The sequence below is a fragment of the Alosa sapidissima genome, chromosome 9 (assembly GCF_018492685.1).
Source record: "Alosa sapidissima isolate fAloSap1 chromosome 9, fAloSap1.pri, whole genome shotgun sequence".
NCBI classification, from domain to species: Eukaryota; Metazoa; Chordata; class Actinopteri; order Clupeiformes; family Clupeidae; genus Alosa; species Alosa sapidissima.
In genome coordinates this window covers 13,852,990-13,869,892 of record NC_055965.1, presented here as the reverse complement: position 1 = coordinate 13,869,892, position 16,903 = coordinate 13,852,990, and the positions used below count along the sequence as shown (strand labels likewise).

Sequence of the window (16,903 nt, the reverse complement as noted above, 5' to 3'; positions counted from 1 at the left end):
CAATGGCCAAAACACATTTTTTTTAAATCCTTCTCTCAAAATTGTAAACACAAACCCCAAACTACATTCACAAAAGCTCTGACAACCTCTGCAAAACGGACCAATCGCCTCAAAACAGTTGTTGACTACCTGTGCTCAAAACTTAACACTGTCTTCAGATCATCTCACAAAGCAGTCAAAATGAAAACACTAAGCGGTCATTAAACGCTACATAAAAGTCCTCAGGGCAGCTCATGCTGGAGCTCCAGCGTAATAATCAAGGAACACCATGGGCACAGCAGCACAATGACATCATGCAGCACCTGAAAATAGTTCCTGTAGGCTAACTTCCAGCAACAAGGTTGAGCTACAGCACACAAATTGGTTAGTGACTGGATTATTACGCCTGAATGAGAGTATAGTTCCATGTCAAATCAGCCTAGAAAATCGCTATGTTTCATTTTCCGTTGGTCTTATTACACTTTCTAACTTGAGACAAGCTTTAAACAGGAAAATTACCGGAAATCTTAGTCACTTTTAAACGTGATGCTAGCAGGCGAGATGCTAATGGTCTAATCCGATTCAATGATCTATGCTAGGCTGGAGCTAAAAGTGGTATCGCCAAACGGCTGGATGAACTGGAGAAAGGTAAAAATCAGTTGTTTAACTCAAGGGGAGGTGGAAAATGACTGTAATTCCCCAAATGGTGGAATATTCCTTTAAGGTTTTGGTCGTCCCATGGTTCCCATGGAAAGTTTACTTAACGTTCTGGGAATGTTAGTTTTTGGTTACATTGAACTTTTCCAGAATGTTGCAACCTTTAAGGTAACCTTCCCTTAACGTTGCAACCTTTAGGGACCGTTCCTGTTTTATATTCCCCTAACCTTTTATAACAATGTTACATCATGGTACAAATTCTATTATTACTTTAAACTGTGTCTGTGCATGAGCCCTCATATTAACAGGAATGAATGAACAGGCAAACTTGATGGGATTTAAAAGTTTAATAAAATATATATAATTAACGAAAAACAAAAAAAGGTCTAACAAAATATATATATACACACAAGTAATAAAAAGTAATACAAAATATATTTTTTAGAAAAATATTGAGCTCCATTGTCCTCAGTCCTTCTCAGTTGGTCTAAAAAGTAAGAAACAAAAGTTTGATATGTCATACTAAGAATGAACACATTGATAAAAGCAAAACAAATCGCCTTACAAACGGTGTTTTATCTAATCACAAAAATTGATTGATAGTTTTCACATTCACCAACACAGACAAATAGAAGAATTTCAATTTACCGTCTGTGTGGGGCAAACTTGAGTGTTTGCCCAATCAAGTCCTCAGAATTGACTGCAGTCAGTCCTGGGAAATTCTTCTGGGAGGCCGCTAGAGTAGTCAAAATGAAGCGAAGTTATAAGTCAAATTAAAACCTATTATCAGCCAAGCTATGCATAATACTGATGTGGACAATAAAATAACACCTGCCTGTTATAACCCTGCAGAGCGTCAGGTGCTGGAAGGACTTTTTCGACTTTCTGCCCCGCAGACTATACTGGGACAGAACATCATTGGTAGGTACTCGCCGTAGCATACGACGAGTGGCAGCTCCTGGGTTCGAACCTCCCAGTGTTGTCAGGAAATGTTGCTGTAAAACATATAGAAATAAATATTATACACGTAGAACAAGAAATATATATATATATATATATATATATACACACACACACTTAACAATGTGGAGAGCTTGTACAATCTAAAACTAGGTCAAACTAAGTCAGTTCAGTTATAATGATATTTGAATTTATGCAATTACATAGTGTTCATTTTAGGGCAGGGTAGGGCAGGACTATGGCCACTTATTTACCATTTTGTTCCTCCTCTCCTGTTCACCAAGACTCCTGTCGAACTCCTGCAGCTCAGTGACTGATGAGCAGGGCGACAGCAACAGAGGATCCTCTGGAGCAGTGAGAGGTGACTGGGAGCCCCTCAAGAGCATAAGCAGCTCGTTCATCTTCCCCTCCATCCTCTCCTCAAAAGCGCCCATCCGCTGCACCATGCGGTAAATAGATGCCTGTGTGGCTATGGAGAAATGTTTGATGGTGTAAGTTTTAGTCGTTATACGTTATATATTTTGCATATGTGAACATATGAAGAGAGTCTTCTTACTTCTTATATCTGTCTCCATGGTTGAGCCAACTCCCTCTGTGTGTAAACCAAAGATTCTAGAACAGAGCTCTGTTCTAGAATCTTTGGTGTAAACCATGCAAGTTGTGTTCCTCACTGCAGGAGCCACTGGCCTCGTCCACAGGTTTGACGGAGGCGTGTCCCAAATGTCCAGGTCTGGAAGACACTGCATTGCAGAAGCAACACTGCCGCGGTCCTCCTTAGAGCTGCTGACAGAACATGCCGACATTGGCATGAGCTCTGGCTCCTCTTCACTCTCCTCTGCCAGTTGTAGCTGTGGTTCTGGATGTTGGCAAAGACACGCCACTTTTTGCTCAGCCTTTTCCAGTCGTGTCAGCTCTCGTCAGGCCCTCTTCCATCGCTTTGTGTAGGCCTGCCGCTCTGCCCTTGAACTCATTGTTTACAAATTGAATGCAACCTACGAGTTCCTGTTGAAATGAAACCTAAAACATGTAGTCAGTGTAAACATTTTATGTGACAGGACTTCTCAGGAGTTTTGCCTTGTAGCCCAGAGACTTTCTAATGGGGAGACACAGTACCCATAGAAATGCATGGGGTTAGTTTGTAACGCCAGTATGGCAGCTGTCTGGCCTACACATATTCGCCCAGATAGCAATTTCCTTTGGGCCGGATCCCCATAAAAGCCTTTAGATCCGTCTGTAGCAGACATACGGTATTTGACTGTGGGCCAGGTCTACTCCTGATACAGGTTTCAGCTCTGCTAGCAATGCTGTTTTATCACCGGTTTACAGATTTGTCCCAGGTCCAATTTCCGCAACTCAACTGGAAGTCAGGAGATGCGTTTAAAATACAAAACACTGATTCGGCCCAAACCTGTGACATGGATATGAGCCGAAGGACCATTTTTTCACAGCAGACCCAGGTGGTAATGATATTAATTAAGGTGCTGATTCTGCTAAATTGACTGTCCTTTCCCTACTTAATTGTCAACTGGCTGCTAAAGAAAAAAAAAGGTATTTTGGAATGGCACAAATTTAGAAACCATGGGGGTGCACTATGTTCCCATGGCCACTTCATGTCTACAGTAAGGCTGGAAAAGAAGATATAGTTGCTCAATATTGATCATATGTTCGTTTCATTATTTTTATTATTACCTAGCAGTGGTAAACGTAGTCAATTGTTGTTTGTGTCAGATCTAACAGTGCTATGAAACAACCCCATATTCTTGCCACGCATGCAAGTCCAAGCAATGCTAATCAAGGATCTTTGGTTTGCTCACTATCAATCTTTTGACAAAATTTGCCAGCAGCCTGGGGTTGGACAAGATCACCCCAACTTTTCAAGGTAGTATCTGCTTTTTATCTCTGTTGGTTTATTCAGAGAAAACAACAAGCAACCGAGCGATTGATAACTTTACTATTATTTTCCAGCAACATCAACTAGCTAAGCAAAACAGCCATCACAATAACTATTTTGGAAAAAACAGTGATAACGCTAACAGGATCACTGATGTTAAAAAACGAGTGTAATTGTGACTTAGCCTATTTGCAAAAAGGAATAAATGGCTAATGTTTATTTTGTGTTGTTTCAGATTGACCATGGAGATGACTGAGGAAGACAGCTTGAATATCGATGGGAACAGTGGAATTAACACGACTTAAACTTTGTCTGGGATTGCACTTCTACAGCCAGGTTGTTGAATAAAAAAAATAATAAGACACTTATGTGTAAAGTTTTTTTTACCCCCCTTGTGTTTGTAGCCTAGCTTATGTTTATCAGTTGAGCTGTTGGGAAAACGTTACGAACTTTAGCCTGGGTGAACCTATAACGAACCTGTTAGCAAATGTGTAGCAAACAGATTTTTCAGGATAATTAGCCCTAATTACCAATCACATTTCACATGTCAAATAAAGCCGGCTGATGTCTGATAAACGGGTCCGTACCACACACAATAAGCGGACCCGTATTGCATATGATAAACAGATCTGGAACACTTCAGTAACACAGACTACCGGAACTGGGCCAGTCTTAGCCCTTATTGGTACCAGATCCGTCAAACGTATCCAGACCAATTTTGGACCGATGTGCGTTTGGACGCCGGATCAGGTCCATTATGCAGATCCGTGCCGGACGTTGTGGTAGGTGTGGCCCAGTTCCGTCCCAGTGTATGTTTGCTATCTGGGCGGCCCTATGTAGCCTAGAATGAAAAGAGCCAACTTTCTCGTGTTGTTACAGAAAAGATAACACAACATAATGCGGCAAAGCACAGGCCTACACGTCGTGCACAGCAGCAATACAGACTCATAGCGAACAGAAGACCAATACAACGCTAGCATGGTAGGCCTACATGAATGGCAAAATCCAAAATACACTCGCCTAGTTGAAAAGCGCACATCATGCAGTCCATTTAACATATTCGATAGTCAACTTGATCAAAATCAGAATATAACAAAAGAGTTCCCTACGAAAGACAGGACTTAAGGTTAAACTCCAAACCCTTGAATTACAACAACAACATAATGTAACTGTAACGTATTTCACTTACTTTTTCACTAGTTTGTAGATCGTGTAGACAAGACGCAAACAAATAATCCAAATGCAATCCGACTACCTGTCTAGTATGTATCCATTTCTTCCAGCCAATAAGAAACGTCCGTGCTGTTTCACACCACTAATCTATCACATTTAACACACATGGCATTGGAATGTCTGAACATTACAATTCTGCATAGAGACGCATTTCCATTGACGTCATTGCCACCTAATCAGAACCTGCTTTGCATGCAAATAGTAGGGGGATTCGACTTGATGAAGCCGCCTGCAGCCGTCTTTGTGCATAATGTGATTATTTCTGAGATTCTGATACGTTTTCAACCCGGAGTTATGCATCAGAATCTCAGAAATAGCCTAATCACATTATGCTGTCAGACGGCTGCAGCTGTAGACGGCTGCAGGCGGCTACATCAAGTCGAATCCCCCTAATGAGTCAGTGCAAAATGCCAACGGTAGAGTAAAGGAAACATGTTCTGAATGTCTTCTAACAGTGATAGCAGGACACATTTCGGTAATGAGAATTCACTATGAATTTTGGTTAAATTGTTATGAAATAGTGTTAAAATTATACTAAAATCATTTAACAGTTTTACCCTATTCACCTGTGTCTCGCCTTATCTTATATGCTATGCAAAATGCCCAAAGTGCAACTTTTAGCAACCAAGTTGAATTCCATCCACTAGGCCTATAAATTACATTTCTGCAATACAACTTTAGGGTACTCAACATTTCTGGGTTTATTGGGTCTATGGGGATGCAACTATCAGAGGTCTATTCACCAAAAGTGCATTTCAATAATAATTGTGGCCAATTGATGGCGCTCTGAAAAAGCAAATGATAAGTAAAACCATTTTCACTCTTCACTAACCCCCCTTCTATCCCATGTTTACATTATGTGCCTATCTTGTGCTTGTATGCTTATCCTGATGTAAACATCTTTTACTGGCTTCGGGCTCAGACAGATAGGACCTTTCTTGGGAATTTTTCAAGCTGGGCTCTGTAAAGAACTGAAATTGTTGATTAAAGATAGTGGCGACTAAAGGAATGATAAGCACTGACTATTCTGCCGGTCGCCAGCATCTTTTGAGGAGTCGTTGCAAATGCATGTATAAGTATAAGTAGGCTATATATACTTTTTTGATCCCGTGAGGGAATTTTGGTCTCTGAATTTAACCCAATCGATGAATTAGTGAAACACAAACAGCACACAGTGAGGTGAAGCACACACTAATCCCGGCGCAGTGAGCTGCCTGCTTCAACGGTGGCGCTCGGGGAGCAGTGAGGGGTTAGGTGCCTTGCTCAAGGGCACTTCAGCCGCGGCCCACTGGTCGGGGCTCGAACCGGCAACCCTCCGGTTACAAGTCCAGAGTGCTAACCAGTGGGCCACGGCTGCCCACATGTTCCAGTCTTACTCAAAACTATTCTGATTAGCGTCATTTTAATACCCAACCAAAGTTTACTCATTATCATCTACAAAATTAGTCCCTAGTGTTTTTAGATTGTAGGGAATGAAGGTGAATAGTGAGCGGTTTATTTGCTGGTTATTCACAGTAACACTTTTTTATTTCACAAAATTGAACATTGTACATAAAACATGAACACTATATATGCACATGACATTTCTCATTTCAGCGGTTAAGTGATGTGCATACTTTTTTCCCGCTGAGTACAGTCAGAGACTTTCTAATGTGGAGACACAGCACTCAAAAAATAGTCCATAGAAATGCATAGGGCTAGTTTGTCACGCCAATATGGCCGTTGTCTATCCCACCCGTTCCTCTGCAAAACATCGACATGTGAATATATTGAGCCAATCATGTGGTGTGATGTGAATACATTGAGCCAATCATATGGTGTGTTGTGAAAACATCGTGCCAATCATGTGTTGTGATCTCGCCGCTGGAGCAAGATTGGTGTCGTGAAGCCTTGCGCACGTGCAGTTCGACCCAAAGACTGTGCCCGATGAGTGCCCATAAAACGTTGGTATATGGCCGCCGAGTGGAGGGACTTGCCTAAAAGGACTTTGGTACAGTGTAAATGAATGCAGCAATCCTGATATGAAGGGCATGGAGCTCACTTGATGGAGCTCCATGGATTAGGCCCTCAGTGCAGTGCATGATTAAGAGATAAATGTACTTATCATCAAAATCAGAATCAGCTTTATTGGCCAGGTTTGCGTAAACAAACAAGGAACGTTTTATGGGCACTCATCGAGCACAGTCTTTGGGTCGAACTGCACGTTCTATGGACTATTGAGTGCTGTGTCTCCACATTAGAAAGTCTCTGCTTGTAGGTAAGTCCCTCCACTCGGCGGCCATATTGCTTTTTGGGCACTTATCGGGCATCTATTTCGGCAGAATTGCGCGTGCGCAAGTCAACACCAATCTTGCTCCAGCGGGGAGATCACAACACATGATTGGCACGATGTTTTCACAACACACCACATGATTGGCTCAATGTATTCACAACACAACACATGATTGGCTCAATGTATTCATGTGTCGACGTTTTGCCGTGCAAGGGGTGTGTGTAGACAACTGCGTTACAAACTAACCCCATGCATTTCTATGGAGGATTTTTTGAGTGCTGTGTCTCCTCATTAGAAAGTCTCTGCCTTAACCCTATAGAAAATCTATGGGGTATTGTGAAGATGAAGATGTGATACGCCAGACCCAAAAATACAGAAGAGCTGAAGGCCACTATCAGAGCAACCTGGGCTCTCATAACACCTGAGCAGTGCCACAGACTGATCGACTCCATGCCACGCCGCATTGCTGCAGTAATTCAGGCAAAAGGAGCCCCAACTAAATATTGAGTGCTGTACATGTTCATACTTTTCATATTTTTCAGTTGGCCAACATTTAAAAAAAATATTTGTATTGGTCTTAAGTAATATATAATAGTAATAGTTTCTGAGATACTGAATTTGGGATTTAGATAGATAGATACCCAGGGGAAATTCATGGGGTATTTTCATTAGTTGTCCGTTATAATCATCAAAATTAAAAGAAATAAACATATCAGTCTGTGTGTAATGAATGAATATATTATACAAGTTTCACTTTCTGAATGGAATTACTGACATAATCAACTTTTGATAATTATAAATGATGATAATTATATGACCAGCACCTATAATTAGAATATCATCAAAAAGGTTATGTCAGTAATTCCATAGCCCGATTACAGCTGGCATAACCAAAGTTCTCTACTGTCCCCTCAAATAGGAGAAAACAGAATTTTCAAGGAGCCCTGTGGACAGAAAGCAGCCTGGACATAATTATTCTGGAGAAGGCCTAAGTGTTACACTTGGGGTGGAGAGAGTGGTGAGGATGGGTGTCTGCATGCTGCCCAGGGCATATGAGATATATACAGGGCAGCCCTGTGGTCAGAAGGCAGCCTGGACATATGTTAGGCCTGCTTGATTATGGCAAAAATCACAATCACGATTATTTTGGACAAAATGTTAATCACGATTCTTGATTAACGAGTATTCATGGGGTTGAGGATGGGTACCTTAGCCTTATCTGTTATTTTCACCACCCCAGAAAAATATCACTATAGGTTAATAAGGAAAATACGGAAACCAAGTGAGGTTAAATAAAATGGGGCTACATGGGCATCTGCTGCGGCTGCTCCCCTCTCTCTCTCTCTCTCTCTCTCTCTCTCTCTCTCTCTCTCTCTCTCTCTCTCTTTCTCTCTCTCTCTCTCTCCCTCTACCTCCCAGCTCTCCATAGCAGCATATTAGCAACTTTTCTCTTTCTCCTCTCCTCCATCTTTTCTTGGCTCTCTGCTTCACCTGCCAAAGCAGCACTGGTTAATGGCAGAATACTAGTATAGTTTCACGCTGGTCGGAGTGTTTAGTTTCCCCACAGATTTTCGAAGTTTGCAACTTTAAATGTAGGCTAACCGAGAGGCTTATCCTCTAGGTCTTGGAAAATATGTTTCATAATCCATTGGGAGGGACTAAAGGAGCAAACAATTAGTGTTAATGATATAACGGTAGCATTCGCGTTTAATATGGACATATGTTGGAGTCAGTGTTACGCTTGGGGTGGAGAGAGTGGTGAGGGTTTGTGTCTGCATGCTGCCCAGGGCCTAGGAGAGGTCTACAGGGCAGCCCAGTGGTCAGAAGGCAGCCTGGACATACACTATATGTCCAAGTATAATCCAAAAATGTCATAAACTAACTAGATGATTGGTTTTTAGGAGTTGCTTTGTAAAAGGATACATCATTTTTGTTTTTCTTTATTAAAAACACTAAAAATTACGAATCCTGATCAATGAGCGGTCCCCAGACAAATCTGAGGTGCAGTTTTGTTGTGATAAAGACTGCTGTTTTTTTTTTTTTTAACATAATACAAATGCATATTCCAGTTGTTATCATATATATATATTAAAAACATAAAAATACACATAAATTAGACATAAATGGGAATTTACAACTGTCCCCAAGTTTTTGTTATGCCCCATCACATTTAGGCTACATAAAACACTCCATAAAGAAATTTGGAGAACACTTTTAAAGTTACGACTCAAAGACTGTGAGATCATTTGAAGATGATGCTGAAATTCCCACACGCGAACAGTTTTGATTCTAACATGTCCACAGGCAGAGAAATGGCATTAAAACGACTGACGGTCAGGCCCGTCACATCAGCCCCCTTCACAGCCCTAACTGCAATAGTGATGTGCGTGACAGGGCCTGACAAATAGTTCCTAGGCTAATTATTTTCAAAAATGCATCTAAAAATGCATTTTATTCAATAATAAAAACATCCTGAGATGGCACACTAGGTGTTTCTCATAGTTTAAGATTGCATCCATGTCTCAATGTGCAGATTCAAGACAAATATAATATAGGCTATATTTTTGATATTTGATACGATCACTGATCTATAAAGAAGTGTTCTTTATAGATCAGTGGATACGAGCATGGTTCTGCGTGCATGTGTCCCTGACATGATGAGGGAATGTTTTTTTTCAACCAATGATAGACCAATACGTTTAATATCCCGCCCTACTTTGGTTCTTTACTCATAGCCATTGCATTAAAGTGATGTCTGTCTTCATACGGGGTGTGGTTATAGATAGCATTCTTCCTTCACTCTCATAGCAACTTTTCTACACTTTCGCACAGGGTCACGCTTCTGGATACATCAGCAAAATGGACATGAGTGAAGTAGGACCACAGACATATCTCTATGGTAACTATGAACTACAAATGCATGGTTTCAAAATATACGTATTATTTCAGTATATCCTATAACAGCAACATTAACCGCTTGATTAGGTGTAAAAACATAGCTGCTAGCTATAATATCTTATGAACAGGAAGGATGGACAAACGTTAGAAACGGACCTACGGTTACATAGGCAAGTGGCAATATTTGAAGAACAGTTAACTTCAGGAATAGCATTAACCAGTCTTACAAAACTGTGAAATTGTGGCTTCATGGATAAGGTTGCTGAAGTTAGCTACCACTCAGTTAGAAAGCATGGTAACGTCATCCAGCTAGCCGGTTAGGCTAACGTTACGTTAGCTAGCCAAGTTGCGTTATTGATGTAACGTCAACCTTTTGCTAATTTTGGAATTGGCAGTTTCAGAAGATGAAACAGAAATTCCTTAAATGTAATATTCACTAACTGTATCTGTTTCACGTAACGTCTGTAACCTCAGTAGCGCAGAGTCCTCTCATGTAGCTAATGTTACCCGCGCTAGGTCTCAAATTACCAGACACGTGTGTCTAGGCCTACACAGTTTAGCTAGTTAAAATAAGCTGCCAGCTAGCGTTACAGACTAATTAACGTGACAGGAAGCCTATCTAGATGATTATTGATGATATTGTTAGCTAGTCAATTAGTCTAAATATGGAACATTTACAAAGCTGGTGGATTTTAAGAATGTGGTGTTGTGGTTTTACGTTACATGCGTGCTAGCCGGCGTGAACCACGCTTTGAGTCACGTTACAGAAAACATACGGCGTCTGAACTTTATTGCTAACGTAACGTTAGGCGATTCACAAATACCTTGCTTAGAAGTGATGTAGTGTTTTTAATGTGAGACTGCCGAAGGACATGTCTTGAACTCTGTGTTCAAGACCTGCAGTTAACTATGCTACTTAGCTTGCTAAATATGTAGCCTAACCTACCACCTCACATTCATTCACAGTTAGCCAACCCTCTTTCGTGTAGCGTAGCGGTAATCGTGTTCTCAACTTGAAAGTGGATGTATGTGAGTTGTCTGCTGTCTAAAATATTATTTTACAATCATGGAGTTTTAATCATTATAATGACTCTAAAGTCCTATTCCCATGGTTAGCTCTAGATTATTTTCTTCCATGTCAATTGTAAGCATGCTTCGCAGTCGCACCACGTGGGTAACTTCGAAGTGGGCCATGAGCCCTCTGCCCCCGTTACCTCAGGCGACCCCATTGCAATTCAATATTCTCTTTCTTGGCGGATTTCGAAATGGCAGTGATATTCCCACCGGCTTCATATGGACTGTTAATGTGTTATGGATTCAGGAAATGCACATATTACATTGCACTGTAATTAATTGTATTTTTCGTCATTAGGATGCGAACTCACATCTGGAAAAGATGTGAAGTTCATCCCAGAGGACGAGGATGTGGAGCACCAGTTGTCCATTAGAATGGTACGTAAAAATGTACTCTTAAATGTGTAGTAAAAATAGAAGGGCACACAAGAATACATTAATATTAAATATCATTATTCTGATACTATGAGTCAATGTAAAAGCCTCCATAGAGATACATAAAAGCAACATAATGTAAGCAATATGCGTGGGTATATTTTGCAAATAATGTACCGGATTTGCATTTATGAAACACATCGTCTTTCTTGTCAGGTGTGTGTCGACCCAAGCACGAAGGATGACCTGCATCTTGTGGAGGTGGAGGGAACAGGTGCGGAAGGAAATAAAGTCACAGCAGTTCTGGCAGCCCTTAAGCCATCAACTTCGCCCAGCGTAAGTCCTTTGGATGCCTTCAGTAGACTTCCCTCACAAGACCATGGACATTAATCAAGTGTGGTCTGATTGATTGATTGAGTATTTATTTATTTATTTATTTGTTTGTTTAAAACTTTTAATCTTTAAAAGATTTAGTTGTAGAAGTGTGTGTCTTTATCACAGCCGTCTCTTTCCTTCGCAGGTGTGTGTGGGTGGGTTTGAAATTACACCCCCAGTTGTGTTCAGGTTGAAGTCTGGGACAGGCCCAGTACACATCAGTGGACAGCACTTAGTCAGTGAGTACCTGCTCTGCCTAAATGTGTGACAATTCTGTTTCATTTTCAGAATTACTTGACCGATCCGATTCTATTCGGTGCTTCGTTTGGCAGCTACAGTTTTAACTTTGGTCTTTGGTGTCTAGTCTTGGAAGAAATCCGCTCAGAAGGTTTGATACGCTGCTGTACTGATGTTTTTCTCCCCCACTTTTTCTTTTCTCTTGTCACCAGTGATGCCAAGTTTTGATGATGAAGAGATGGAGGAGGAAGAGGAGGAGGAAGCGGGCAACCCTCTGAAGCGAATGGCACCTCCTGGAATGAGGCTTTCGGTACGTAGCTGACCTGAAACTGCTTCAAGCAGCAGACAACCCGTAGAAGAAAAAAAAGCAGCAGACAACCCGTAGGAAAGTCTAAAATGTTTTTTGTAATTGCAGGTGACTAGTTGTGGATCAGGGATGCGTTGCATAGTTACTAACTACAATGCATCAATGCATACATGGGAATGTGTTGCCTTTTTTTTTTTAGCTTTTTCATCATTTTGTCCACGACTAGTTGACTTCTGCCAACAGCATTGACAACCATGGTTGTAATAATCGATTTGTTGATGAAACTTCCTAGAAGAGTGTCTGAGTTTGATCACTTGGTTTCTCCTCTTGACAGAAAAAGATGAAGATGGAGGAGGAAGATGATGATGAGGATGACGACGACGAGTGAGTTTTGGTTTTGCTTGCATACACAGTGCCTTAGTAGATGAGGATATTGGCTCTTAAATGAAGAATTAAGATGCAATGAAAGTAATACAAAATAATGAGACCTAGTTAGTGAGCCAGGAACTTGATTGAATGTGTTCTTCTCTACTCTCCTGCAAATAAACTTAGACTTACTTACTATGCAGGTTAGCTTGTGCTCCAAATTAACCTTTCGCGAAGTCCCGCCCCCCTTAGTTATTGTTGCTAAGTCCGACAGCTAAGACCGGAGTTGACTAGAACTGCAATGGTAGCTGTAAGCCTGTACAAGTTTGTAAAAGTTACAACCCAAGAGGCTCTTTTACAGAGCCACAGACCTGATTTGATTTAGAATTCGTTGAACAACTCCAGTATGCCATGGAGACGCATGTATAAAAAATAATATCTAGGTTTGTTGGGTGACAAACTTACACGGGGGGCGAGTGGGACTCACTGATATTAATAGCTAGCTGTGCTAGATAGACTTGCATGCAAGGGCACCAGGTCATGTCATGTAAGGAACATGGTACTGCAAATAAACGGAAACATGGTCTACATTACAGAGCGACTTCAACTTTATTAATTTATGGTGAATAAATGTTACACTACTGTGCACAGCCCCATGCTTTTCTGACGAGGCGATGCTAGCACGTTAGCAGAAGTTAGCTAACTATGCTAACCTTAGTTGTCTACGAGTCTCCTCTAAGTGACGATCATTTTATACACAATGCTGGCAGTGCTGAGACCAATAAACGACCAGGTTTATCTTACTTACATTGAGTTAACTGTTTGGCTTAATCCATAGATGTGGTAGAGCACTGTTTCATTGTGGTTTGCTAAGGAGTAACCCTTTGCTTAAAATAGGGGAGAGCTGGGAGGAGATAATTTAACATAATTACAAAAAAGCATAATCAAGATTGAAAGCTATTATTCTGTGTATCGGTGTTGCGTTAATCCCACACATGTCGTTTGACCGTCCCTTTTCCATTTACATCAGTATACATCACTACAATCCCATAAAACCGGAAAAAAAATCACGGCTTCCAATACAGAGACATTTCTATCGAGCTGTAAGGTGAAGCTGTCGGACTTTATCTACATGTGCGGAGCTACTGGACTGCCATTGGCTCATCCGCGTTCGAAGGGCGGGGCTTGCGAAAGGTCAATTGTCACTTGCCTTTTTCAAAAGCAGTGACAATGGCTGTGTAACTAACAATTAGTTTTCATTTTCAATTAATCTGTCAATTATTTCCCAAATTTAATCGATCTGAAGTTGAAATAATTTATTAGTAGGATAATTGTTGCAGCTCTATCAATGGAGATTGATGTGTTCATCAAAAGGATTGTATGTAGTTGTATTGATTTAATATGTATTCTTATTTACATCAGTGATGAGGATGAGGACGAAGATGATGAGGATGAGGAGGATGATGAGGATGAGGAAGAGTCTCCAGTGAAGGTATAGTAGCCCCCCCCATGTCATATCTTTTTCTCAATCACGATCACTAACGTTAGTTTCTAACAGCAGTTGCGTGCCGAGTACCAATAAAATGTTTTTATGTTTCAGCCCAAGAAGGCACCATCCAAACCACAGACACCTGTAGCCCAGAATGGCAAGTCACACAAGCCCGGAACACCTGCAGGCAAACAGGTGAAGTGTTATTGTTGAACTTTTGTGCTTTCACATTCTGCTTTGCCTGCATACTATCAGAGGTACCTGAAGCAAACATGCAATTGCAGTTCAGTTATCATGTCGAAGGCAATTCACGTGAACTTTTCATGTAAACAGACCGTTCTGTTTGCTCTGCAGCAGAAGACCCCAGACAGCAAAGGTAAAGACAACAAGAAGCCGCAGACGCCCAAAACCCCCCAGACGCCACGCGCTCCCCTCTCCGTGGACGACATGAAGACCAAAATGATGGTCTCCGTGCAGAAGGTTTGTTCGCCCCAACCGAGCCACTGCTGCTGTTACAGGACCAGAGGATTCCCTTCAGGATTCCCATAGCTTTGTGTCCTTACTAATGTCCTGTCGGGCTGCATTCACAAATGTGTATCTGTGTTTTCGTTGGTCCTGACCACAGGAGTGTCTAATTGGGTGTAGGGTTCCCCGCTCCTCTGGCTTGTATAGAGTATTGTCCTCATCATCCTTATTGTTTAATACAAGTGCCTTTTGTCTAAAACAATGACACTTTGAAGCATCTCCCTGAGCCACTTGGTGCTAAATATAAGATATTAAGTGGTAATAGTTACTTTTAAATAGAATAGTTGTCTGGAATAAAATGGAAATGAGATGCATGCCATTCTGTTTAAAACAAGTTAAAAAATAAACAAGCTAGCTGAAATGCTATCTTTTTGGTAGTATCCAAAGTACATTGTTTAGTGTTTAACCTGAACATGTAACTCTGCTTAAAGGAGAATTCCGGTGTGATATTGACTCCTTTAAGTCGAAAAACTCCTAGTAGAAGAGCCCTATGATTTCATTATGCTAGAGTTCTCTTCAGGGTTCCCACGGGTCATGGAATTCCTGGAATTCATTATATAGTAAGTCATGGAAATTCAGGTTTTTGGTCAGGGATAAGTTGTGGAATTTTACATTTGACTTAGAGTGGGAACCCTGTCTTTTAGGAGGATTCCGTAACAGTCTCATTATGACTGAAAAGTGGTCTAGTGCTTTCAATTTGAAATCCTACCATTTGGCATCAAGTCCAAATATTTAAGAGGCTGAAAAGAGATCGTGGAAGACGTGACACAAAGGCATGGGAAACCCATCACCGTGATACAAATTGAAGGAATGACATTGCTGCATAATTAATGTGACTCTGTCATTCCTGACTTGTGGATGGAGCAGTGTGGTTCTGGTTGAACTATCGGGGGGGTGGTGATTTGTTGTTTTAATAACATATTTGCCTGTATCTGCAGGGAGTGACGCTTCCTAAACTTCAGCCCAAATTTGAGAACTACATGAAGAACACCTTCAAAGTGACCGACTCCAAGGTATTTTCCCACTGTAATGTCAGAATTTTGTGTGTAATTATGGTGTGTATTCTGGTTGCCCATACCCTGCTTTTTGGTTCACTAGTAGGGCCTACTGGTGGTCTTTTTTTCTATTTTCCGTTTGATGTGATTACACAAGATTACTGCTTAATAGAGCAGTGGGACTGAATCGCCTTGACCTGTAAAGATTACGTCTGCATTATTTGAATTTGAAGCTCATGCATGTTCTTCCCTTGTTATTCTCTAGACCATCGCTGACCTGTGGAAGTGGAGACAAACAGTGGACAAATGATCAGCAATCACTCGTCCCTGATTCGGTTGTCAATAATTTTTTTTTTGGATAAATTATTGTTTTTCACCCCACCCTTTTGTTTTATCCACCCCCAAGTTGGAGCCGTGGTTACGTATTCTTAATCACCACATAATCAGTCTGCGTCAGATTGAGATACAGAAAACTGTCTACACGTCCTCTCGGATTTTACCTTGCCATCCTGCCATCAGCCTTATTTGCCAGAAGAACTGACCTGCAAAAGAAGGAAGGGGAATCCAGTCCAGTACATTTTAATTGTTATTTTGAAAATCAAGTGTGTGAACGGACCTCATGTTTAATTAATGTTTCTGTTGTCGAGGGAGGTCCGTTGAGTATTCCAGGTTTTTTTCTTTTTTAGTTTAGAGTCCATTTCTCCCCTTTATGTCATGTTTGTTTGATTGTCTGGTTGGTTAATTATGTGTTTCTGTGAGAACTGGTCCATGTTGCCTGAATGAGTTTTTATATGTGCCCTGTTGGGTACCGAGTCCCTTTGGGGGGTTGTCAGGGGGTTGGGGAGGGAGCTGAATAAAGAATTCCACTGAATTGTGATTCATTTTATTGATTTAAATGTAACTACAGGCACTTCCAACCATTGTCTTATGCCATGTGAAATGTAGCCTAATGTCCTGAGACTGCTCGTGTCCCGTCATTCGTATGCTGTACCATGTGAGATCAAGGACTTTTCTTTTGTCTCCTCAAACACAGTCGAGACAAGAATTCACCATATGTTTATGAGCTGAATGTGGAAAATATAAACTAGCTTACTTATGGGTATTATTGACTTTTTTAAGTTCTTTTCTCAGGAAAGGTTTGATATGGGCCTGTGGTTACTCAGGATAGTATGTTCAAGATTTGACTTCAATTTCTCCTACTCGTCACACAGACATCACAAGTATCACATCACATGAAAGCTTTTTCTCAACTTTTAAACGATGTTAGTTG

The 16,903-nt window shown here is 41.0% G+C and overlaps 2 protein-coding genes across 4 annotated transcripts; one reads left to right on the top strand and one right to left on the bottom strand.

Annotated features, from left to right (window-relative positions):
• Nucleotides 1-1,041: 1,041 nt before the first annotated feature.
• On the bottom strand, nt 1,042-4,824 carry LOC121718337. Its single transcript, XM_042103356.1, has 6 exons — nt 4,677-4,824; nt 2,153-2,613; nt 1,851-2,065; nt 1,472-1,631; nt 1,285-1,372; nt 1,042-1,123 (listed from the first exon to the last, which is right to left on the bottom strand). The coding sequence occupies exons 2-6, from the start codon at nt 2,403-2,405 to the stop codon at nt 1,105-1,107; spliced, it is 735 nt and encodes a 244-aa protein (XP_041959290.1). The 5' UTR covers nt 2,406-2,613; nt 4,677-4,824; the 3' UTR covers nt 1,042-1,104.
• A 4,915-nt stretch (nt 4,825-9,739) lies between these two features.
• npm1a (nucleophosmin 1a) lies at nt 9,740-16,504 on the top strand. Of its 3 annotated transcripts, none has more exons than XM_042103338.1 (11): nt 9,740-9,891; nt 11,263-11,342; nt 11,556-11,675; nt 11,860-11,953; nt 12,164-12,261; nt 12,593-12,642; nt 14,047-14,116; nt 14,225-14,308; nt 14,471-14,593; nt 15,577-15,651; nt 15,899-16,504. In XM_042103338.1, the coding sequence occupies exons 1-11, from the start codon at nt 9,852-9,854 to the stop codon at nt 15,941-15,943; spliced, it is 879 nt and encodes a 292-aa protein (XP_041959272.1). In that variant the 5' UTR covers nt 9,740-9,851; the 3' UTR covers nt 15,944-16,504. The 3 variants fall into 3 exon arrangements, with proteins under 3 accessions (XP_041959272.1, XP_041959271.1, XP_041959270.1); XM_042103337.1 differs by having other exon boundaries at nt 14,468-14,593; XM_042103336.1 differs by having other exon boundaries at nt 14,447-14,593.
• Nucleotides 16,505-16,903: the final 399 nt, after the last annotated feature.